This window comes from Typopeltis vanoorti, chromosome 7, assembly GCF_054136105.1.
Source record: "Typopeltis vanoorti isolate ZY-2024b chromosome 7, IOZ_Tvanoo_1.0, whole genome shotgun sequence".
NCBI classification, from domain to species: Eukaryota; Metazoa; Arthropoda; class Arachnida; order Uropygi; family Thelyphonidae; genus Typopeltis; species Typopeltis vanoorti.
In genome coordinates this window covers 46,603,458-46,628,224 of record NC_143555.1, presented here as the reverse complement: position 1 = coordinate 46,628,224, position 24,767 = coordinate 46,603,458, and the positions used below count along the sequence as shown (strand labels likewise).

General features: G+C 36.2%; 1 protein-coding gene across 3 annotated transcripts in view; it reads right to left on the bottom strand.

The window, feature by feature from the left end:
• Nucleotides 1-24,767, bottom strand: part of LOC150104645 (ribosomal protein S6 kinase alpha-5-like) — a 547,165-nt gene that overhangs the window by 5,454 nt on the left and 516,944 nt on the right. For all 3 annotated transcript variants that reach the window (XM_090395839.1, XM_090395841.1, XM_090395840.1), the window contains 2 exons: nt 19,078-19,248; nt 9,774-9,992 (listed from right to left, as the gene is read on the bottom strand). In XM_090395839.1, coding sequence (XP_090251965.1) covers nt 9,774-9,992; nt 19,078-19,248 — 390 coding nt within the window. The remainder of the gene's footprint in view (nt 1-9,773; nt 9,993-19,077; nt 19,249-24,767) is intronic.

Sequence of the window (24,767 nt, the reverse complement as noted above, 5' to 3'; positions counted from 1 at the left end):
CACCCTGTTTCCATAAATGTGGAAACAAGGCATACCTGGTGAGTACTGCTGTTGGTATGCCAGATTGTGGAGGAAATGACAACTAGGTGGTAAATGACTTTCATCAGTGAAGCACCAAAACCTTACTAACTGGAGACTTAGAAGTATCCATTGCTATGTTTAGTCTCCAAAACTACAATATCCCATTTCTATAACCCATCCAAAAAAATGTTGACAATGTGAGTGATGACATCCTTCAAGTGTGACAAATATATTTCAGGGATAAAGAATGAAAAGGTAGAGCAGCCAAGTTCTGTAGGCCAGTCATTAGATAGTACAGAGAACTGAAGTTGATGGTAACATATTAGGCAGCTTCCTGATCAGCTAGAGAATAATACTACTGCCAACTTTATCTGCCAGATTATGTCTGAAAAGAAATGAAGGGGAGAGAGAGATTAAGGTATAAGTATAGCAGCTATGGAGAAGTCTCTGTTCAGGCAAAGCATGGAGAGGAGACTGAATACTCTCTATTTGAGATATGTATGCAAGTCTCTCACACTGCACCATACGTTCTTGCACTTTAAACTAAATCATTTCCATCATTGACCAACTGAATAATTGAAATAATTTTTGCTGAAATCCTTCATTCTCCATTTGACACAAACTGCAGATGACTATCCAAGCTTTGCTTCTTCAAGAAGTGTGCTAAGAGCCAAGAAGAAAAATTTGACAGATAAGTGGCTCAAGTTTTGCATTCACCCTACCAAGGATCTGACAGCATGGAATCAAGCCTATATTCAGTTCTTTCTTCCCACAGAAAAAAAAAAAAAAAGAAAAAGATAAGACAGCAATGAGACCATCATTTCACTTTGCTAAGTTCTCTCTCTCAAAAATAATGGAGAAAGTCATAAACAATGAATTTCTTCACAACCCAGAAGCTCATCAATTAATTATTTGACCACCAATGTGGATTCTGAAACTGTCAATATACAGTGATTTCCTAGCTATTATTAACCTTCGGCAACAAGCCACAGAAGGTCTGCTGGCTGTTTTGCACAGCCAAAGCAACTAAGGCTACGAAGCCAGTATGTTACAGGCATAACAAGGCACCACTGCTACAGAGGCTCTTCAGAAAGGTCTGGAGAAACCCATGTTGTCACCCTTGACATTTCATTGGTATCTAATCAAGATCAGTCTAGAGACTTACTTAGCATCCCAAACTGGCAACCCAATTGCCAATAGCAAAAAAGTAGACCAACCTGTATAATCTTGGCATAGGAGTTGCCTTGGTTTGCACGACTTAGCTTTCTGACATGAGATTGCTATGGTTGAATAGAGGGTTTTTGCTCTCTTATGGTTTCTTCCCGGTCTCTGATAAGATATTATTAACCTTCAGCAACAAGCCACAGAAGGTCTGGCGGCTGTTTTACATGGGCAAAGCAACTAAGGCTACGAGGCCAGTATGTTACAGGCATAACAAGGCACTACTGCTACAGAGGCTCTTCAGAAAGGTCTGGAGAAACCCATGTTGTCACCCTTGACATTTCATTGGCATCTAATCAAGATCAGTCTAGAGACTTACTTAGCATCCCAAACTGGCAACCCAATTGCCAACAGCTACCAACATGTATAATCTTGGCATAGGAGTTGCCTTGGTTTGTACAACTTAGCTTTCTGACATGAGATTGCTATGGTTGAATAGAGGGTTTTTGCCTTCTTATGGTTTCTGCTGGTCTCTGATAAGAACCAAATAGTTTGAAACAGCTGTCATGTCAGTGAAACCTAAAGGCACTATTAAAAGGCGAGTATAAATTCCTGAGTAGAATTCATGTCTTAAGTAGTGCAACCAAGGCAACTCCTATGCCAAAGGTTATATTCTCATAAGCTCTCAGAAAAATTTGAATCTGGTTATAGCACAAAAAACAGATATATAACATCTTTTTTATATCTATACTGTGCCAGAATGAAGAACCAAATATATGTATGTTGGAGGAAAAGGTGTGGATAGTTTCACATAATTAGGTCTAATGGAAGTATACAGCACATAGAAATAATTAAACACAGGTTTAATTGCTCTAGTATTTTGTCTCTTTCATAGAAACATATTCTGGGATACAACATAAAAACTGGTAATAACACACACACACACACACACACACACACAAAAAAAAAAAAAAGTGTAAGAAGTAAGACTGGAAGCCTCAAGTCCAATGAAAGGTGCCCTTTATGGGTACTACTGGCTACTGGATGGATGGAAGTCCAGAAATTAATGTTTCCAAAATCTTGGAAACTTTAACACAACCATATTTATTTAGACCAGGTTGGCCTTCTAAATCTGCTGAATCTAAAAAAACAAAACAAAACAAAAGGATTTCAATGTTTGAATCTGCTGCAAAACACAGTAATTTTTTTCCTATGATTATGTGCAAGTTAAGTGCGGAGATTATGTTGATTTAAAGTTCTGACTATATTTTCCGAGGCGCCCTGGATATAAGGAATAGTAATAGCATTACTATAATCTGTAGGTTGAGAGGGATGTGAGGTGATGGATTGAACAACTATTTTGTTAATCATTATGGCAGTGTAGCAATGATAAGAAGGTATGGTGAATAAAGGAGAGCTCAGCTGTGAGGAAAATGCAGACCAGAGTTTGGAAGCTCTGTTCCAACATCTGTTGTTTATGCAGGGATGGGGGGGGGGTGATGGAAAAGTCTATGTATTTACCTGAGTGGGTAGGTTTTCTATAAACAGAGAAAGGAAGAGTGCCACTGGGATGATGTATATCTTGAGGGGGGGGGGGGTGACTAAAAAAGTTTGAGGTGTTTTATTTTTTAAAAACCAAATTCAGATGGGCAAGATGCAACATTTTTAACTGAGAATTAGCAGAGTAATAATCTAGCAATTTATAAGTGGTTTGGTCTCTGAGTAATACATTCATTTTTCAATTGAAGACCAACAGTAGCATTAATGTTATCAGGTCTATTAGCCACTCTACTGGCCAAGCCAAGATGTCAAGGTTATCATGGATGCGAAGTGCATATTAAAATTGTAATACCACTGATATTACATTGAAATATATGATGGATGATGTGAAGCATATGAGGATGTATATTTGATCCATAATGGCCGGTTAGGTGGTTAATTATTATATATGTCTTCGCATAATTTACAGAGTGTAGAGGTGGCTGTAAAGAGAGCTTTCTTTAAGGTGATAAGGCTTGCTGATGTTAGCTACATCAAACCTGATGTAGTAGGCAAGTTGCAGATACCTAGCTCTATATCCCAATGAGAATTAATGTTGGAACTTGATGAGGCACGACTGCAAAAATTGTGGTCACGGCTGAAGATGCTGATAGTTGTTTCATCAGGTCATTTTGACAAAAGGAGCTGAGATAAAGATCTCCAAAGTTGACATATTCTTTGATGTGTTTATGCTTTTTTTTTTTGAAATTCTTTACTGGCAGATTTTATATGAAATATCAGAGAGAGAATACTCCGAAGTTCTGAGTTAAGAACAGAAGAGTTCAGTTTGAACAGAGCTAAGAGTCTGTTAATAGAAGATAAAACAAATTATGCCTATTTGTGTTAAGTTTAAAATAAAATATCACTCAGCTAAAGCTCTTTGAATCTGCAGATACACCAGTTTTCCATTACTTCAAGAACAAATTGCCACTTCTTACAGTAATTTATCTGCTATGACAGGATAAGAATAATGCTACTGTGGTCCTCAATAATGTTTATAATCTGAAAATGAATGTGTTGTTCAGAGAATGCACCATTTATAAACTGCTATATTATGGCCTCAATAATTTCCAGAAAAAAACTTTAGACTTCTTAAAAGTGTTACATCTTGGCAACTTGGAGTTTTTAAAAAACTCAAACCTTTTAATTCTCCCCACCCAATCTCAGACACAGTTTAAAATTCATAAACTAAATAATTCTCTTCATCTCACAGTAGATGCTACTGATTCTCTCTCTCATAAACGCAAATTGTTAAATAAATCTTTAAAAACCTCCTTATTGGACATATTTCATCTTATATAAAAAATTCCACCCAGTGCAAGTCTTTAATTCAAAATTTGCCCTTAAGTAACACAGATATCATGGTGAGGTCAAACTTCACTTCTTATGCATCGATATCCACCATTTTTAATGCTTTATATTTACTTAACAATGTGTTTCCCCAGACACCAGTGATCGCTTGATAGATTTTTGTCATCCATACCAGTTACTACACTTGGCAGAGTGCCATATATAAACAGATAGAGGGTACAAGCCATGGCTCTTCCCACTCTAGTCAATTTTTACATAGGGAATTTTGAAAAACACACACTCTAGATGCTGCCATTCTCAAACCTTCTATCTTGATTTATGTATTCTCCATTTGGCCACATGGCCTAGAAACATTAAACACTTTCCTCATCTACCTCAACTTTCAGCACCCTAGAATCCAGTTCACTATAGAAGAGAGTTCTCCCCCCCCCCCCCCCACCAACCAAGTAGTAAGTAGATTTTACAAGAGTTCAATCCAATTGGTGTAGATTAAAAGTCCCAGTGACTTTTAACTCTACTATATTTAGAATCCAGGAAATAATTGATGAAATTAATGAAAAAAAACTGTATATTGTAAATGAAATAAAATTAATAACTATACAGCTATTTGGATCCAGAGCTTTCTAAAATTAAAAACTATACTTTAAAAATCTCCTTTATCTTTAAAGGATAAATTCATTCTCTCTCTCTCTCTCTGACTTTTTCTATTAATAGTTTGCTTTATTTTCTACTTTAATTTAAATCAGTTCTTTATCAGGTCTTTTCTCAAAATATAAAATCTGAACTTCCATAGGACTATGCCATGTATAGTTGGCATATATTATTCCATTCATCTTCACTGGAGAATAAAACATTCTTACCTTAGGTAACTTAATTACTAGCAGCATAAATTATAAATTCTTTACCAAAGAGAAACATTTTACTATATAAACACTGTATCAAAGTAGAGCTTCTTCATGAAAGCTACTTTAAAGTTTCAGATTTTACTAATTCTGTCACTTATTCTGATAAAATAATTAACATCACTGGCATCCTTGAGACAGAAGAGGAAACTTTCCATTTTGAATCTCTTCAAACGTTAAAATAGAACATCTAATTAATCAGAAAAAAAAATCCAGCTAATGCCTTTTATTCCCTTATAGGGAGTAGGCGAGGCCATTTTTTCCCTATCTAACTTTTGGAGGCTGAGTAGGCAGTTCAATCTCTGCTGGTAGCCAATCAGAAATAGCTGGCCCAAGACTATCACTAATTTTAAGTGCTGCCATCTTGAGGTCCCTAACACAATATTTTTAATGTCTGAAATAGTGTGGGTTCTACAGTCAACTTTCTTGTGTTTGCTTTTATTTCCTGTTCACTTGATGAAAGTCACAATTTTTCAGTTTAAGGATTCACCTTGCTAAGATTCCCTTTTCAGAATCCTCTAACATATTCTGACTGTTGAGTTTTCTCAAAAAACTTCCTAGAACAAAATTGCCTGGTTTATGTTCTTAAACTTCCATTCTCCCTCTTCTTCTTTTCTCCATTACTCTGGTACCAAACGCTCTCTCTGTCAGCTGTCAATCACCTATCAATCTCCTCTGTGAGCCAGCATACTTCAACTATGTTGGAAGCAAGAAGTTAGTAATGGCTGACATATTGTTTTTGTTAGCAAAAAGAGAATGCTGTTACAATGAATGACAGATATCACAACAACACTTAAAATAACACTTGATGAAAGAGAATAAAGAACATTGAAATTATTACAGCTATCAGATATCTAGTAAGTCTATCAAATCTCACAGACTGCATTTTATTTTAACATAAACATTAATATTGGGTATATTGCAAGTGCCACTTTGAAACCAAAACTAATAAAATTCTAATGTAGAGAAACAACTGTAAAAAGATTCATAAATATAAATTATGAGGGGACCAAGATCTGGAAAGTTCTGATAAACATCTAGGACAAAAATTATAAAAGCAACTGATATAATCACAAGAAAGAAAAAAGAACAATTATTACAATTTGATGAAACATGGGAGTTAAAGAGTTTTAAGATATGTTCTTTCTTGTGGTTATATCAGTTGCTTTAATATCATTTTTATTCTAGGTGTTTATCTCAACTTTCCAGTCCCCCCCCCTCCCTCATATGATTATTTTCACAATGAAAAAAAAAATTAAAAAAAATAAGAAAATACTCATAATTAAGTTTAATGGAATGAATATAACATAGAAAAATAATTAAACACAAGTTTAATCATTATGATATTTCGTCTGTCACAGAGACATCTTCAGGAATACAATATTAAAATTGTAATCTCTCTCTCTCTCTCACACACACACACACACAGAGAGAGAGAGAGAGAAAAAAACACTAAGTGAAATATCTCTGAGTCAGAAACAAAATATTAGAATGATTAAACTTGTGCTTAATTATTTTCTGTGCTACATTCATTCCATTCAACTTAAGGAGCATAAACCCCTAAACCTAAATACCGTAGTAACAAAAGAGTTGTAAATAGTTTTATTCCCAAGTCAGCATGTTGTACCATCATGGGAATTTCTGCTTTAAGCAAATATAGAGTAGGTTTATATTTAAGCAAGTTTAGTTGGCTAGCTAAGTCCAAAATTTAATTTCTGGCCCATCCTTGTTTGTTCAGTATCCAATGGATGCATACTAACAAGGTGCATCAAGTGAAGAGGAGGACTGAACATTAGATCAGAAGCCCCAGTCAATTCTCTGCATTCCTTAAAGGTGATGTGAAGGTCTCCTCCCAGTTATTTGTGACCCTTAAGGGACCCCTTAATTTTAAGCAATGAGAATGTTCCCAAAAATAAAGCAGTCCGATGCACGAGAAAATGTATCATTGCATCTGAGTGAACAGGTTAAGAGATGCTGATCTCATGTTCATATGTGGAAACATGGCTAGTTTCCAGTAATTAGTTGAAAGACAGTAGATGATTAAAAACAAGGTCATACATGGAGGTGTGCAATAGGATCCAATTTCTGTATATTAGGAGTACTGCACTAGCAGAAAATGACTAAAGCTGATTTTCTTCCTTGCAAAAAATTTCCACACTATGCTGTCAACAAAAAAAAAAAAAAAAGGATCACTGGAACAGTGTTTTGGCATCATAAGGGCATTAAAAAACTTTTGTGAAGTTTCTTAACTGAGAATGATAATGAATATTAGATGTTAATGTAACATGCTTGGACCAGTTATTGACCATTTATTTAAAAATTCCCCGAGATGCTGATGAAGGCATTCTCATGTTACATGGTAATGCTGTGCCAGAATATTCCAGTTTTAACAATGTTGGTTACATTGTTAAAACTGGAATATTCTGGGCCAACTGCTAGACAGTTTTGTAAATCGTTTACTGTAAATTTTAAGTGATTTGTGACCAGCATGTACCAAAAAAATAAACTTATATGTCTAAAGTCCTTCACAGTCCTTGGTTACCTAATTTTCTGAAATATCCTATTTATTTTATTTTTATATTTTTTTGGAAAGAGAACAAAAATGAAACTTTTTTAAAACAGGTTTAAACAATCATTTCAAAAATAACTTATTTGCTATGAACTTTCCACTATTTTATAGTATGGGTATAGTATAGTATAGTATAGTATAGTAACTTGAAGAGATCTTGGGTAGCATATACCAGACTATGGTGTTATGGAAATGTATGTCACTAAAGAGAGCTAAAATAATATTGTCACATATATAGCATTGCATAAATTGGTTCTGATTATGTGGATCTGGGGATAAACACAACTAAACATCCTTGTTTATATTCATAAGAGGAACAATGGTAACTGGACTAACTGACAAATCTTCTCTGAGTCACTTCATTCTCTGACAGAGAGATCATTTGTTTTGTCTTATACCGTTCTATAAAATCTTCATGGTTGTTATTCAATCAAACTGGGAAACATTTTCATAGTCCAGCTTTATTGATCCGGTTTTTCCTTTTTTGTGGAGATAAAAAGATGCATCAACATACAGCTATAGAATAATTTTGGACCAACAGCACACAAATTAAAATGAAAACATCATCATCATATTCCTGACATGTACCTTCAAGGGATGTACAGGATATGATAGTACTGCATGAAAAACTTACATCACCACTAACTTCCTATTTACAATTTTCCTCCAAATCAATCTGTTACCTGTCAAGACCACAACATTATCAGATCTTATGTTTCTGTCTTCTAAGACACTTTTTTACTGTATCAATCCATCTATATCTTGGTCTTCCTCTGGGTCTTTTTCCTGCCAACCTAGCAGAGAACACTTGTTTTGCTAATTGTTCCTCTCCCATTCTGTTTAAGTGACCATACCACCTGAGATTAGCTCCGCTAACACATTCCTGGGTGCTAGCAATGTCAAGTTCTTTCCTAATATCCTTAATTTTTAATATGATATTACTATTGATGCCATCTGTTCATGTCCCTAATCTTTCTCAGGACTCTCATATCTGCAGTCTCTAGTCTTTGGTCAAGTGTTTTATTTCTAACCCAGCTCTCAGATCCATAAGTTAAAATTGGCTTGAACAGTGTCTTGTATACAGCTAATTTAGTGTTTTGACTAATATTTCTCTTACTCCATATAAATTTATTCAGTTGACTTCCTACCATACTAGCTTTGTTGATTCTGTTGTCTATTTCTATATTTAATTTACCATCTTCACTAAAAATCATGCTTAAGTAGCTGAAATGCTTTACTTGCTCTATTGGTTCTCCATTCACAATGCAGTTGATATTTTCAATGCTTCTGCCTATTTTCATTTTCTTTGTCTTGCTATTGCTAACTTTCATACCATATCTATTACAACAATTATTCAATTTAGTCAGGGACTCTTGCATACCAGATTTATTTAGAAGTATAACATCATCTGCATAAAGTAAAGAGCCAAGATTAACATCTCCGATTTTGATATCAGGTATAATACCACTTTCCTTCATAATGCGATCAATATAGATAATGAATAACAGAGGGGATAATGAACATCCTTGTATCACACCAGATTTAACATTAAACCATCTTCTTGTACTTCCTTTCAGAAAAACTTATTTCTTTATTAGAACAAATTATTATTTATCATCAGAGCAAAAAAATAAGGGAACAGTAAACAGAAAATAATCAACAAAATCATTAGCACAGAGGAGAGAAGGCTACATGCAAACTTTCAACCTAAATTAATACTGGTGGTCAGTCATATGCTTAAGTAGCAAAATGCAAATACCATTTAACTGCACTTGTTAAAAGTAAAAATAATAGTAAATATCATATAACGAAAATGTATGAAAAGGATCAAAGTAATGATGACTAGTAGTATTACTTTAATTGGAAAGTTTGTCATTCCATTATTCAAAATGGCAACTTTTGTATAATTTTTTTTTGTTGTTCTGATGATACCATTTTAAAACAGTAAATATTAACATCAAATTATTAATCAAGAAGGATATTGTTAATGATGTCAAGTCAATATGTAATTTATCAATTCCTCTGTTTCCATTCTTAAGAAGAGCTTTCAATCTGTCAGTTTTCAATGACTACAACATGCAACTGTTTAAAAAAATACTGTTAAGCTCTTTCTCTATTCCAACTCCTCACTTAACATATGTTGTGAATTAGGATGGTACATTATAGTACTGGTATACTATTGGTTCTACAATCTTTCATGTATGAGACTAATATAAATAAATAAAAATAAATAACTAAAAATGAAAAAAAAAAAAGTACAGTCAACCTACTAATATAACTCCTAGACTCCATAAATCACAAGATTCACGATAACCACAGTTATTGCTATTATTCTTAACCAGAGCTTGTTTCAAAACTTCTGGAGCTGCATAGTGGAGGGTAAAACATGGAGTCTTCATAGGCTGATTTTCTGAAGGCTTCAGTCTGGCAAAGCCAAAATCTACCACTTTGATCACAGCATTATCTCCATCATCAGCAAACAGGAGATTCTAAAAAATAATCAAGACTAATAATTAGCTTATACACACATTTTCACACCAAACAAACATTTTGTTAGCACGTACGATAGCATCAAACAATTAAATGCATAACTTGTACAAGATAATATATAAATCACCTCCAAACATGCAAATGAAGATTATTAACAACATTAAATCTTTTGCAAGTAAATATGTAAATTTATGATTTCAACCATATATGCATGAAAATGCAAATAAAATTTAATTTAATCGTGAAAAATTTAAAATTTTCCACAATTTAACTGGTAAAAGGTTTCTGAAATCAAAAAATAAGCATATCCAAAAATTGAGAATGCAATAAGTGTTGAACTTCACTTCATTAATGGTTGCTGTCAGAAAGCATGGGCTTATAAAAAATAAAACGGACGAACTTCTCTGGAATTTGGATCCAAAAAGGTGAATCATGTGAAAAAGAAATAAATATATAAAGAAATAGTAAAGTGATTTCAGATTAAAAAAAAAAAAAAAGTGCAAAAGCATATGATATTTGATCAGAAATGCAGGCAAAAAAAGTTTCACAGTAGCTATGCTGAATCAAAGGGTATATAGTCCGAAGGTTGAATTTAGATACTTGGAGAAGAGCTGTTAGACTACCTATCTATAAAAAGCAAAATAAAACTGAATGAGAGAATTACAGAGGAATCACCTATTCAACATAAGATTTATACAAACATTTCAGAACAGGATAAGAAAATTTGTAGAAGAGAAACCTAGGCAGAAGAACAAATGTAAGTTCAGGACAGATTTGTACTTTACAACAAATCACGAGAATATAACAAGCAACAATATTTTTTGGATTCAAATTTGTTTTATTTAGATTGGAAAAGGCAGATGCTAACAAGAAAGCTATTCAAAACACAATTCTATGGAGTCATTCCAAGAAAATCACTGGGGAGGGTGGGGAAAGCATTGAGGATGCATAATCTTTTGATTTGATGAAAGTGAGTAATTTGTCACTTTATCCTTTAGATGAAAGAAAATGTTTTTTTTTTTTTTTTTTTTTTTTCCCTGCCATGTCAGCCATTTTTGTTTTGCAGATCCACAGTCTTCACAATTTCAGAGAGTTTTAAAATTAATCACGACTTATTTCCAGTTTCTGATTTTTTTTATTGCTCAATATATATACTTTTGATTTTGTATTTGTTCTTTTAGAGCAACTACCTACTGGAGGAATTCTGAGGACTCTTTTTTCCCCATTTTGTAACTTTACTCTGCAGGACTTAGGTTGAATCCACAAGTTTGACTTTGTGTTTTATGTATTCGTGTAGAGGATAATTATACGCTATTACCAATAATTGTCTGTTCATCCCTGTTATTTGAAGTTAGGGAGCATTCCAGGTTTGTTAAGCATATAAAAACCGGTGAACAAGTAGTAAGAAGCAGTATTTCGTTGTAGCAGTCGAATACAGGTGGTATGGCAATACGATGTGAACTCGGTGACTTGGAGAGGGGAGTCATCATGGGCTGTCAGATTGGTGGCACGTCCATATGTGGCATTTGGATGCTCAACTGCAGCATCCAAAATCAATGGTTGGTGATGTGATGAGCAAATGGAGAAGTTCTGGCATTACTAGTGCAGGAAAACATCCAGGGCATCCACTGAAAATGACTGACAGGGACAGGAGAGTGTTAAAACGGGTGGCATGAAAATATCGGCTACAATCGGCACAGATCATCCGTGATTAGTTCGCGAGTACCAGTAACACCATAGTGAGCACTAACACTGTATGAAAAGAACTCCATTTACGGGATTTCCATGGAAGAGCAGTGGCACACGAGCCGAACATCAAAACAATGAACAAAGCAGCTTGTCTGGCCAGGTACAAAGAGCATATGAACTGGACAACTGACCAGTGTTTCCACTGGTCAGTTGTCCAGTTCATATGCTTTGGAGTGATGCTGATCACTCCAAACAGTACTTTGGAGTGATGCTGATCACCAGGCAGTCTGGTGAATGATTGTTACCACAGTATGTTATACCCAGAGTAAAGTTTGTTGGGAGGAATAATGGTGTGAGGTGCATTCAGCTGGTTTGGAGTGGGACCACTGGTCGTTGTCCTGGTTCCCATGAAGGCAGCTTAGTACCTTGATATTCTGGATAATCAGGTGTTGCCTACACTGTGGAGTTTTTATGGAACAAACCTGTGTTATTATCAAGATGTGCCCCATGATACAAAGCTACAGCTGTTATGGAATGATATGAGAAGATCGGTGTTAAACCAATGCCCTGGCCTGTGCAGAGTCCCGACCTCAACCCCCATCGAACACCTGTGGGACGAATTGGAGTGGCAATTGAGCTCCAGAGTAGGATTCCTTGATCTGTTGCTGAACTCAGTGCTGTTTGATGGAGGAATGGAGACAAATTCCACCTGATGTCTGCTGCACATTGGTGGAAAGCTTCCCTCAAAGGGTACAGGAGGAGATCAAAGCCAAAGGTGGACATATCTGATATTAGGGTTCGCCTACTGTTATCAATTGTAAATTGCTAAAGTTCCTGGACAATTATTGGTAGATAGTGTATATACCCTATATAACCTTTGTCTTGCTAGGATTGAACTGAAGTCCTAGCAGGTGAACCCTAATATCGAATTGGATGAGCTTATCCAATGCTACATGCATGATGTCCTCATCACAGATACTAAACAAGTGAGGAGAAAGTAGACATCCTTGACTAACTCCCTTCCTTTCCCTTACTGTGGCTTCTTGCTTCCTAACAGCCTGATAGTGTGTTTGAGGAAAACCCATTCTTTTCATTACTTCTCAGTTTCATATGCTGAACATAATCAATAGCTTTAGAGTAGTCTATAAAACACATTACCATAGGGAGTCTAAATTCTTTATACTTTCTATAATCTGTCTAAGGCAAAGGGTCGGATCTCTGGTACCCTTACCTTTTCTAAAACCTGCTTGTTCCTCAGGCATCTCTGCCTCAACTTTGGCCCCAAATGATCTTTAATAAAATATTGCTTGCATAAGATATTAAACTAATAGTTCAACAGTTCTTGCAATCCATCATATCTCCCTTCTTTTGTAGTGGTATGAAAACAAACTTATTCCAGGTTGGTTGGGACTTCCACTTACTAGGTGAGGCAGACTCCCACAGCATAAGATGAAATGAAATAACAATATAGGAGAGATTCACCTCTAGCCCTCAAATACTCTAACAGATGTATATTACATGGAATAAAGTATGATCCAGCATCAGGTACCTTGGGTTTGCCATTCCTGTACTCACTAAAGTGAGCCCTTGAGGTAGGAGCACCATGCAGTGATCCCAATGCTGCGAAACTTTGCAGAAATACATCGTGTGTTGGGCAGAAGTGATATGTGAGAGAGAGAGAGGGAGAGAAAAAAAAAAGTAGTTAGAAAATTTACCAGCAGGGGTGCTGTATGATGTATCAAATTGTAGATGTATTAATTTTTCTGTGTGTGAGGAGAAAAGCGACATAGGCATAAATAACACATTTTTATTCACTTCTATTATGCATTCATGGGATATACTGATGTTTCTGTCTTTGAGAAATCCCCAGAACCGGAAGTCAGATCAGGGTGGCCATGCAGTGGGAATAGCTGATCACTCTGGCTTCTGTGAAATATTCTATAAGAACTTCCTGTATGGATTGACAGATTTGTGGAGGGGATCCCATTCTGCATGAAAATGACTGAATACATGCACAGGCACCAATGTAGTTGTGGAAAATCAAAATTGTTATCACATCGCAATACCTCTCAACAGTAACTGAGCAGGTCACAGGACTCGACTGATGAATGTCCTCAAAGAAGAATGGTCTGATGATAAATGAAGCTGTAAACCAGCATAAGACAGTAACTTTGGTTGAATGCAAAGGATTTTGTTGGATTGCAAGCAGGTTTTGCATAGCCCATATCTGGCACTTGTGAGTATTCACAGATCCAGGTGAAAGTGAGCCTCATCTCCATTTGAGCAAGAAATGTTAAAGCAAATGTCAGTCAACTTGCAACTCCTGTGTCAAGGTTATCTTGAATAGGTAGAAATGCAGAATGTTCTGTAGAATTTTCCAGAGAGTTGTGTAAAGCACATCCATGTGTCTTGACAGCATGTGCATTGCAGGAACCAATGCTGTTATTCATGGCCTGCTCCACAGCAGCATTAGCAACATCATTTGCTTGTTGTGAACTGATTGGTTTGCGACCTCTGCCATGTCTAATGCCCAACAATCCCATTTCTTAAAAATGACTAATCATTCATCGCAGACCACATGGAGATAGTTGATCGTGTCAACATTTATTCAGGTGATGAAAATAGCCATCACTGTGAACAGTATTAACAGCCAGAATGATTGGAAAAATCCTGTGTTCATATTTTTAAACCCTCCTGGCAACTACTAAGTTGCATGATATGCAAATTCATGCATTTAATGTTTATAATGATCCTGGTGTTGAATTTTGGAACTTTTTTTCTCGGATATCACTTCTTCATGATGTACAATATATTTCTGTGAAGGTTCACATTTAGATCACTAGATAGTGCTCCACAAGGCCTTAAACAGGTATATAGATATCTCTTGCTTAACGTGGCAAGAGTTTTGATTAGTGCGCGTTTAACCCTGCAGAGATTGCAGCTGATCTGACAGATATATGCAAAATATTTAATATAAATATTCTTACACAATTCAGCATATAGCTTGGAGGTCATGAGTAGCTGTGCATTCATATGTTACAAGTGATATTCTGCACTGTTTATTGCTGTCAGTTTGGTGTAACACATGTTATGTAAAGGTTTGTGATATCTGACAGTAAATTGTATCTGAGAGATACCGCGACCTTCGATGTCAGTATAGTATGGTTTAGTTTTTATTTTTTTTATTCTTTAATAAATAGTTCAATAATTTATAGATTGTAACTGAAAATAAATAAAACATCATATATTACTGAAATAGAGAGCCAAAGGTTTATTTATCATACATGTCCTCCAGGTGATGTGCTTTACATTATGGAAAAATACTAAGGAAAGTGATCTGGACACTCCACCTTTACTATGAGTTGACCATAAGGTTTATGTTTTATTAGTTGACCATATGCTTGCATCTGCCGAAACTTTTAGTTTCTATATATTTGGCACGAAACTCTTGTAGTTTCTATATTCGGCTATGAAATAATGTTGGATTCAATATCCACTTAATTTGTACCATCATGTATTATAATAAAATTAGTTTAATCCTTTATCCAAGTGTGAGCAAACAAAGTTTGCACCTGAAAGTATCTTCAGGACTGGGTTAAGGTGGTACAACACCAGGGCAACTCGTTGCAAAGGTGGAGCAAGCTACCAACACTCCTATCTCAGTATCTCCTATAATGCAAAACACATCTCCTTGCGGATATGTCTAATGTTATGCATTAAGGGAAGGGCCACTACCCAGACTAGTTTCAACCTTTATTGAGGTCTCTTCAGTGGAAGCCAGGCACAAGTAGAGATACCAGGCAGAAGCATTAGCAGGTCATCTCAACCTATAGGAGTTGCCAAATGGTGAGTCACCCTTTTTTTAATAAATTACTCTGGATTTAGAGAAAGATGTTGTAAAGTTTATTTTTCACTTGGTTATCATCATCATCATCATCATCAAATTCCTGCCATGTACCCTCAAGGGGTGTACAGGATATGACAGTACTACATGAAAATATTACATCACCACTAACTTCCTATTTACAATTTTCCTCCAAATCAATCTGTTACCTGTCAAGACCACAACATTATCAGATCTTATGTTTCTGTCTTCTAAGACACTTTTTTACTGTATCAATCCATCTATATCTTGGTCTTCCTCTGGGTCTTTCTCCTGCCAACCTGGCAGAGAACACTTGTTTTGCTAATCTTTCCTCTCCCATTCTATGTAAGTGACCGTACCACCTGAGATTAGCTCTGCTAACGCATTCCTGGATGCTGACAATGTCAAGTTCTTTCCTAATATCCTCATTTTTAATATGATATTGCCATTGATGCCATCTGTTCACGCCTCTAATCTTTCTCAGGACTCTCATATCTGCGGTCTCTAGTCTTTGGTCAAGTGTTTTACTTCTGACCCAGCTCTCAGATCCATAAGTTAAAACTGGTTTGAACACTGTCTTGTATACAGCTAATTTAGTGTTCCGACTAATTTCTTTCTTATTCCATATGAAATTATTGAATTGACTTCCCACCATACCAGCTTTGCTGATTCTGTTGTCTATTTCTATATTTAATTTACCATCTTCAGTAAAAATCGTGCCTAAGTAGCTGAAATGTTTTACTTGTTCCACAGGTTCTCCATTCACAACACAGTTGACATTTTCAATGATTCTGCCTATTTCCATTGTCTTTGTCTTTTTATTGCTGACCTTCATACCATATCTATTACAACAGCTATTCAATTTAGTCAGAGAATCTTGCAGACTTGTAGCGGATTTATTTAGAAGTATAACATCATCCGCATAGAGCAAAGAGCTGACATTAACATCTCCAATTTTGATATCAGGTTTAATACCACATTCCTTCATAATGTGATTCATATAGATAATGAATAACAGAGGGGATAATGTACATCCTTGTCTCACACCAGATTTAACATTAAACCATCTCCTGTACTTCCTTCAATTCTAACTGCTGACTTACAACTCAAATAAAGACTAAGTATTGCTTGATATAATGCCCTATTGACACCATATAACTGCAGCGTATTGAATAGCTTCTCTCTTGGCACCTTGTCATATGCCTTTTCCAAATCGACAAAACTTAAATACAGATCTTGGTTAAAGTATAATAAAATTAGTTTAATCCTTTATCCAAGTGTGAGCAAACAAAGTTTGCGCCTGAAAGTATCTTCAGGACTTGGTTAAGGTGGTACAACACCAGGGCAACTGATTGCAAAGGTGGAGCAAGCTACCAACACTCCTATCTCAGTATCTCCTATAATGCAAAACACATCTCCTTGCGGATATGTCGAAAATCCAGAGTAATTTATTAAAAAAAGGGTGGCACACCATTAGGCAACTCTTATAGGTAGAGATGACCTGCTAATGCTTCTGCCTGGTATCTCTACTTGGGCCTGGCTCCCACTGAAGAGACCTCAATAAAGGTCGAAACTAGTCTGAGTAGTGGCCCTTCCCTTAATGCATAACATTAGACATATCCGCAAGGAGATGTGTTTTGCATTATAGGAGATACTGAGATAGGAGTGTTGGTTAGCTTGCTCCACCTTTGCAACGAGTTGCCCTAGTGTTGTACCACCTTAACCCAGTCCTGAAGATACTTTCAGGTGCAAACTTTGTTTGCTCACACTTGGATAAAGGATTAAACTAATTTTATTATACTCTAACCAAGTGAAAAATAAACTTTCAACATCATGTATTATATTTGCAGTATTTTTTCTTAATATTTTATTGCTTGTTTGCCGCGGTCTGGAGAGTCATTCTGCTTGTTATCGTAGAATTTATGCCGATAAGAAAAAAACTAAAACTGTTCAAAAGACTTGATAATTTCTTTTGATAAAAAAATTGCAGTAAATAATGTAGGTACAAGTATTTATTAAATATTTACTTTGCATTCATTTTTTATCTTTCTTAAAAGAGTACCATATAAAACGAGTTATTAATACAGTAATCGATCATGGACGAATTGTAATTTTTGCCATATTATTAGATTTGATTAACGCAATTTTGATATACGCGGTAACATCGAGAAATTAATTAACTGCATTAATCGAGGGATACCTGTACTTTAACGCTTTGTTTTTTTCAGTGTTAGCATGAACAAATCTGTTAAAATAACCTTAAATATTATAAAAGAAATCAGACATTTCTGGTTTAGTTCCAAACTACAGGTAACCCTTGTATAATGCGGTTTCGATATAAGACAGTCTACAAACTGTAGTAACCCTTTATTTTTTCATATATTTTCAACGCATGACTTAAAAATCAAATTTTATCTTCGTTAAATTGGTGTCTGCCCATATCGCGCATGTAGTTATAACTAGCAAATTTATATTAGGGGAAATACCCTTTAGCACACATGTACGTCAATTGTTTACCGTATAAAGTGTTTATTGTTGAAAATTGTCTTCGTTTTCTGTCAGGAAAGCATATTAATTTGTGTTAATTTCATTACATACAATATGTAATGCTTTTTTTTTTTCATGTAAAAAAATTCATTTTTAGTAATGGCGATATGGTTGAAAACGAAATTAGTGAATTAATTGATGGGGAAAGTTCTGCCAAAGATTCTGATTGCGATGAATACATTAAAAGAATTCAGTTTAAAGAAAATAGCAGAAGGATTGAACTTGGCAAGAAAGTTATTTTATGGATAATGATCTCTCAATGGATTGCTCCGGAAAATTCACGAGACAATTGGATATTTGTTTAGCTCCATATCATGAACTTAAAAAATTGCAGCATAGTGGTGAGCAAGGTCTTATTACTGACTTTTTGATAACTAAATCAGCTTAAGTATGCAATGAGAATTATACAAATGATGTCCAAGAGATTTCAAGTGATGACGATGTTCGGCCACTCGTAAATAAAGTACATCTACGAAATGTTAAGTTTTGAACAGAGTGATGACGATCAAAATATACACTTTATTTTATTTTGCCTAAAACATTTATGCATTATATGCAATGAAGTTTACGTACAATTTATAATTTTTTATAATTTCATACTATGTATTTATTTCATAGTTTATATGTTTTCTTAACTTACACGAATTACAAGAATTAAATAGAAATGTATTTTTTGTTGGATATGCCATTGTTTATATAATCTTAAAAAAAAAAAAACGATTTGAACCTAACCCTACTTTTTCTATGTGATCTGAGTCTTGCATAACGTGATTTATATAACGTGGCATTTCTATGGAACCTAACATCCGCGTTATACGAGGGTTACTTGTATTTTTCTTTCTCTCTTTAACTTATCGGTGTGACAAAACCAGAACTGACTGCTTTTCTTTAATAATTTATGTGCGTCGATGTTACTTTCAATATGCCAATTTCTACAATGAAATAAATAAACAAGAAATAATAACATATTTTTATATATTTACCTCAGGTTTTAAATCTCTATGTACAACTCCTCTTGCATGCATGAAATTTACAGCAGACACAAGTCTCCGAAATATCTGTCCAGCTTCTTTTTCTGTAAATCGAGCTTTTTTCCTAATGCGTTCTAGTAATTCCTTTCCCTTCAGGAGTTCTAGAACAATGTAGGTATGAGCCTAAACAAGAAAAAGATAATATAAAATTTTTACACACATACACAGACACAATATATTTGTCAGCACAGAGGTGGTATGACACATGACAAAACTGAAATTTTAGTCAGATTAAACTATTACAAGTAGTGCCATGCAGCATCACTTGCAAAGAAAGCAACTTCTGAAAAAACATGTTTTTTACTAGATATTTTGGCACCCTAGGCAATATTAATCTCAGATGGAAACAAATGCCTTTCACAACCTTTTTAGTTGTCTCACTCTGCACTTAACAGTTCACAGTAGTACATAACCATAAAGGTTCTGAGATGAGAAGAACCTTATGTAGAGATCTTTATTTCTTACCATTTTTTAAACTCAAGTACCAGCATATATAAGAATTGTATGGATATTATCAACATCATCAGACCTCTATGACTTCTATTCCTCCTTCCCATGGTCCGACTACCACTTCAGTTCTAATGATCCAAACACCTGCTCAGACCGAATAATGGAATTCATCCTCACAGGAATGAAGGCTTTCATCCCTTATTCCACTCCAAATTTTTCCACTATCTGAGCCTTGGTTCTCAAAAAAGCGTGCCAATACTGTAAAAGAAAAAACCTCTGCTTACCACGAATGGCTCAAGACTAAAACTCCAGCTGCTCACTCTGCAGCCCACAACAGTTGTAAAAGAATCATCACCAAGTCAGTCTTTGAAAGGGCCAAATGCTGCAAACTCATCTTCTGCTCAAATGGCAGTCGCTCTCTTTCTGGTCCCTTGCCAAGGCCATTAGGTGTGATTTCTACCTACTCAGGTTTCCATTACTCTCACATCTGGATGGTGAGGTAACTGTAGTTACCTCACCTAAAAACATAGCCAATGTACTGGCATCACTCTTCTCTTCCAATTCCTGCATTGATGACCTGGGCAAAGTTCCCTCCACTCCACTAAGAAAAGCTTCCTTCATGTCACCCATAGTCTTCTGACAAAAAGAAATCTGAAGAATCCTTAATAATGTGAACACTGATAGTATCCCACTTCCTGTGTTAAAAAATTGTGCCCTAGAACTAACACCTATTCTGTATTGCCTCTTCAATCTATCCTATTCAACTGGTATCTACCCTACAACATAGAAACAGGTCCATATCCAGCCCAACCCAAAGAAAGGTGTTAAAAGTCAACCAACGAACTACCTTCCAATTGCTCTCACTTCTGTTTTCTCTAAAATTATAGAGAAGGGCATCGACAAGCAACTCTTGAGACATACAAACTAATCAGCGACTACCAGTATGGATTCTACCACTCGTGATCTACAGCTAATGTTGTTTTCACCACCCATCTCTGGACTCAAGCCATGGAAAAATTTGGAGAAATTCATGTAGTTGCTCTCTACATTTCAAAGGCATTTGATCGGGTTTGGCACAGGTGCTTACTTAACAAATTGCCATCCTATTGTCTATGTTCTACACTCTGCAACTGGATCACCAACTTTCTCAAGTTGCTCATTATGTGTCATGGTGAACGGTTTCCTTTCCTCAGATTTCCATGCCAATGCAGGAGTACCCCAGGGTTTCTGTTCTTTCACCCACTCTCTTCCTCTTGTATATAAATGACCTGCTCTCACAGACTTCCAATCCTATCCATAGCTTTGCTGATGACAGTACACTACATTCCTCCTTTACATTCAACAAACCTTGTAGTGCTCAAGTATTAAAATCCTCAAGATCCACCACGACCAGTGACCTGAACACAGATCTCCTAACTATATCCCAGTGGGGCAAGGACAACCTTGTAAATTTCAGTGCCACCAAAACTCAGTCCTGTCTAATCTCTCAAAAGAAAGAGCTTTCATCCCCCCCCCCCCCACCATCAGTAATACTGAGATATCCAAACACAATCACATTTTCTTCTTGGACTGACCTGCATCTCAGATCTTTCCTGGCATAACCAAAGAAAAACTTGTACTTTTTCACACAAGACACTATACACCTCCACAGCTGCTAACTCTATATAAATCCATAATCCACCCATCCATGAAATACTGCTCCCATATTTGGGGTGGTGTATCAAAATCCTCTCTAAGGTTGCTCGATTCTATCCATAATTAACGATCCCTCTCATACATACCCATTGAGTAGAAAATCAGTGAAATATTAGTATGTTCAATGAATTAATTAACATTTTTTTTCATTTGGTGCTATTATATGAAGCACTGTTATGTATAATAAGGAAAGTTCACAAATATTCATTTGAAATATTTGTTAGTAATATTGAAAATGATCTACGAAAACCATTTCAAAAGTTGTGTACAACACAATGCATGCATCACCAGTGGGATGATACAATATTTTTCATCTTCACATTAGTTATAGGCCAGACTAAGTAAAAATAATGTACTCATCTTTTGTTTTTGGTTTGCTATTTGTGCAAAATAAGACTCCAAAAATCCATGTCAGATAAACACAAGGCAAGGCCATATGTTATCTTTAGGCAGATCTAAGGTTCTAAATGTGGGATCTACAGACAGAAGGCTGCATACTCTATTGGTGGAATGATACTGGAGGAAGTGGAGGAGGCAAAAAAATCTTTGCTTGTTCCATCATTAGTTAGAACTTTAAATTTCTATCCACCACTTTGGTATGATGGTAGAAAAATTAATTTAGTAGACATACTGCTAAGAAGGTGAAGACATTTCAGAGGATTACTGCAATAGTGTGAAGAACAGCGACCAAGAGATAAGAATGTGATAGTTTTTATGCCTGATTAGACCAAATGGTGGATGATGTCCATTATGAAAATTATAAGCAGCAGGTTACAATAATCAAAACTGTTGTTTGGAAAGCAAGTGAGCAAGAAAAGAAACTGGCTCTGATTGCTAAAGACAACCCACAGGAATTATACTGATATGCTGCAAGTAAAAGAAGGAATGAATATGAAAGAGTAACGCTTCTAAATGAAGATGGCATGAGGATAACAGATGCAGAAGAGGCTGTTCAACTAATGAGTGCCCATTTTGTTAAAAGCTATCAACCTGGTGTATGCAACATTGAGCTCACTGCTATGCTGTAAACGTAAAGTCATTCACTTCAGCATGATTAGATATTCAATGTCGTATTATATTGTTGGGATTATGCTAGAAGAAACTGATGAGGCTAGGGATCTTGGAGTGTCAATATATAGGAAGTTGAAGTTCAGGGAGCCATGTAGCAAAGATTCAAATACAATTCAAAAGATAATTGCAATGCTAAAACAAATGTTTGCATGTAATGATGATGTCATTTTGCCTCTTTACAAGGCTTGATAAGTCTTGTCCTCACTTGGACTATTGTGTGCAGGTCTGGTCTCTTAGTTTCCATTGTGATTCTGATATATTGGAGAGAGAGTGCAGAGGAGAGTTTTAAAACTGATATTAGGATTGTGGAATAATGATTGTGAAGACAGACTGAGAATTTGTAGACTGCAGACACTAGCAAACAGGAGAAAGAGGGGTGATATGATTAAGACTTAAAAACTTTTGAAGGGGTCATACAGGATTTCTATTGATGGAATCTTTCAATGTATGGAGGGTGGGTAAAGGACAAGAAGGCATTCTTGGAAGCTGAGAATGCCGCTAAGAAAGAGGTGAGGACTAGATTTTTCTCTCATAGGGTGGTGCTTAACTGGAATGGATTGCCATTGGATGTTGTGAGTGCAAAGCAGTGTGAATAAATTCAAGAATAAGTATGATAGCTGGTGCATATTATTATTATTACGGGCAACTCCAAGGAGTCCACAGACTCATCGAGGAAGGCCCTAACATCATGTCAAGAACAACTATTCGACATTCACACAGTATCTATCATACCTCGTCTTGAACTCATTCACAGTCATGGCACCCACAACAGACTCTGGCAGCTTATTCCACTCATTCACCACTCTCTAAGTAAAAAACCTAGCTCTAACACCCTTGCTAACCACACTCTTGCCCATCTTCCATGTATGGCCCCTAGTTCTCCCACCACCAGTCCTATTCTCAAAAATATCTTCTGGATTACTCTTATAGAAACCCTTCAGTAATTCGAATATCTCAATCATATCACCCCTTTTCTGCCTATCAACCAATTTCTGCAACCCACAAATCTTCAACCTGTTCTCATAAGGTTCATTCCATAGACCTGCTATCATCTTGGTTCACTCGTCTCTGGATCCTCTCCACCTCCTCCCCATCAAGAAGAAACCCTGGCACCCATACCTGAGCAGAGTAGTCTAGATAGGGGTCCTATCAAGGCTCAATACAGAGGAACAATAACCTGTTTGTTTCTGCTTGTTAAAGTATTTTTCAGCAACCAAGTGATTTGATGAGCTGATTTAGCCACTTTTGCGATATGCCCCCTAAATTTTAACTCCCTATCCATCAACACTCCCAAATTCCTAGCCTCATCAATCTCCTGGAGTACAGTTCCACCAATGTGATATACTGCTGCTAATCTTTTCACCCCAAAATTCATAACCTTATATTTTTCCACATTAAATTCCTTACTGTGTGATGGTATAGTAGCCGTGAGTCCCCTTTTTATGGGGGAGGGGAGTTAGGATATGGCACCATCTAGTCCCTACAAATTTTATCCAGGCTCAGGAACTGGCACAGGCTGACAAATCAGGCCTATGGCTGGGTGAGTATTCTATGTGTGTGTTCACGAGGCCAGTTTGCCTGCTTGCGGGATGAAAAACCTCAGATAAACTGGCGGAAAAAACCCTGCTACCCACGCCCAAAATGGCTAACTTGGCTATAGCTGAAGAAGATTCTTAAGCTCTTCTCGTCGTCGATGGGAATTGAACCTATGGCACTCCTTCCTCAGGCATATGGTTGTGAAACGCAAAGCCACTAGGCTAATGGCACGGACCACATTAAATTGACATCCATTCTCCTTAGCCCAGTCCTCCAAACTATCCAAATCATCCTACAAAATTCTGACATCCTGTGCACTCACTATTGCTCTACCCATCTTTGCATCATCAGCAAACAAATGAACACTTCCTCTCTGATCCTTTCCTATATCGTTAATGAACAAATTGAACAGTAATGGTCCAAGAACAGAATCCTGTGGCATTAGTCACAGGCCATCTTTTGGACTCTACTCCTGAATAAACCACTCTCTGATATCTCTCCATCAACCACCCTCCTATCCATCTCACCAACCTTATATCCATCCCCAAATGCTGCAGTTTACTGATTAGAATTCCATGTGGTATCCTGTTAAAGGCCTTAGCAAGGTCCAGTAGAATCACTGTAAACTCATTACCCTTATTCAGTTCAGCCGTCACTGTGTTATACAACGTGAGCAAGTTACTGAGGCATAATCTACCCTTCACAAAACCACGCTTTCCAACCCCCCCATTCAGTATCCCATTTTCATCTATCCAATCCTGTAGTTTCCTCTTGACTATTTTCTCCAAGACCTTGACAAGGATTCCTGATTTGCTGATCGGTCAGTAATTTACAACAGTAGTCTTGGAACCTCCTTTATGCAGTGGAACTATTTTCCCCTCTTTCCACCC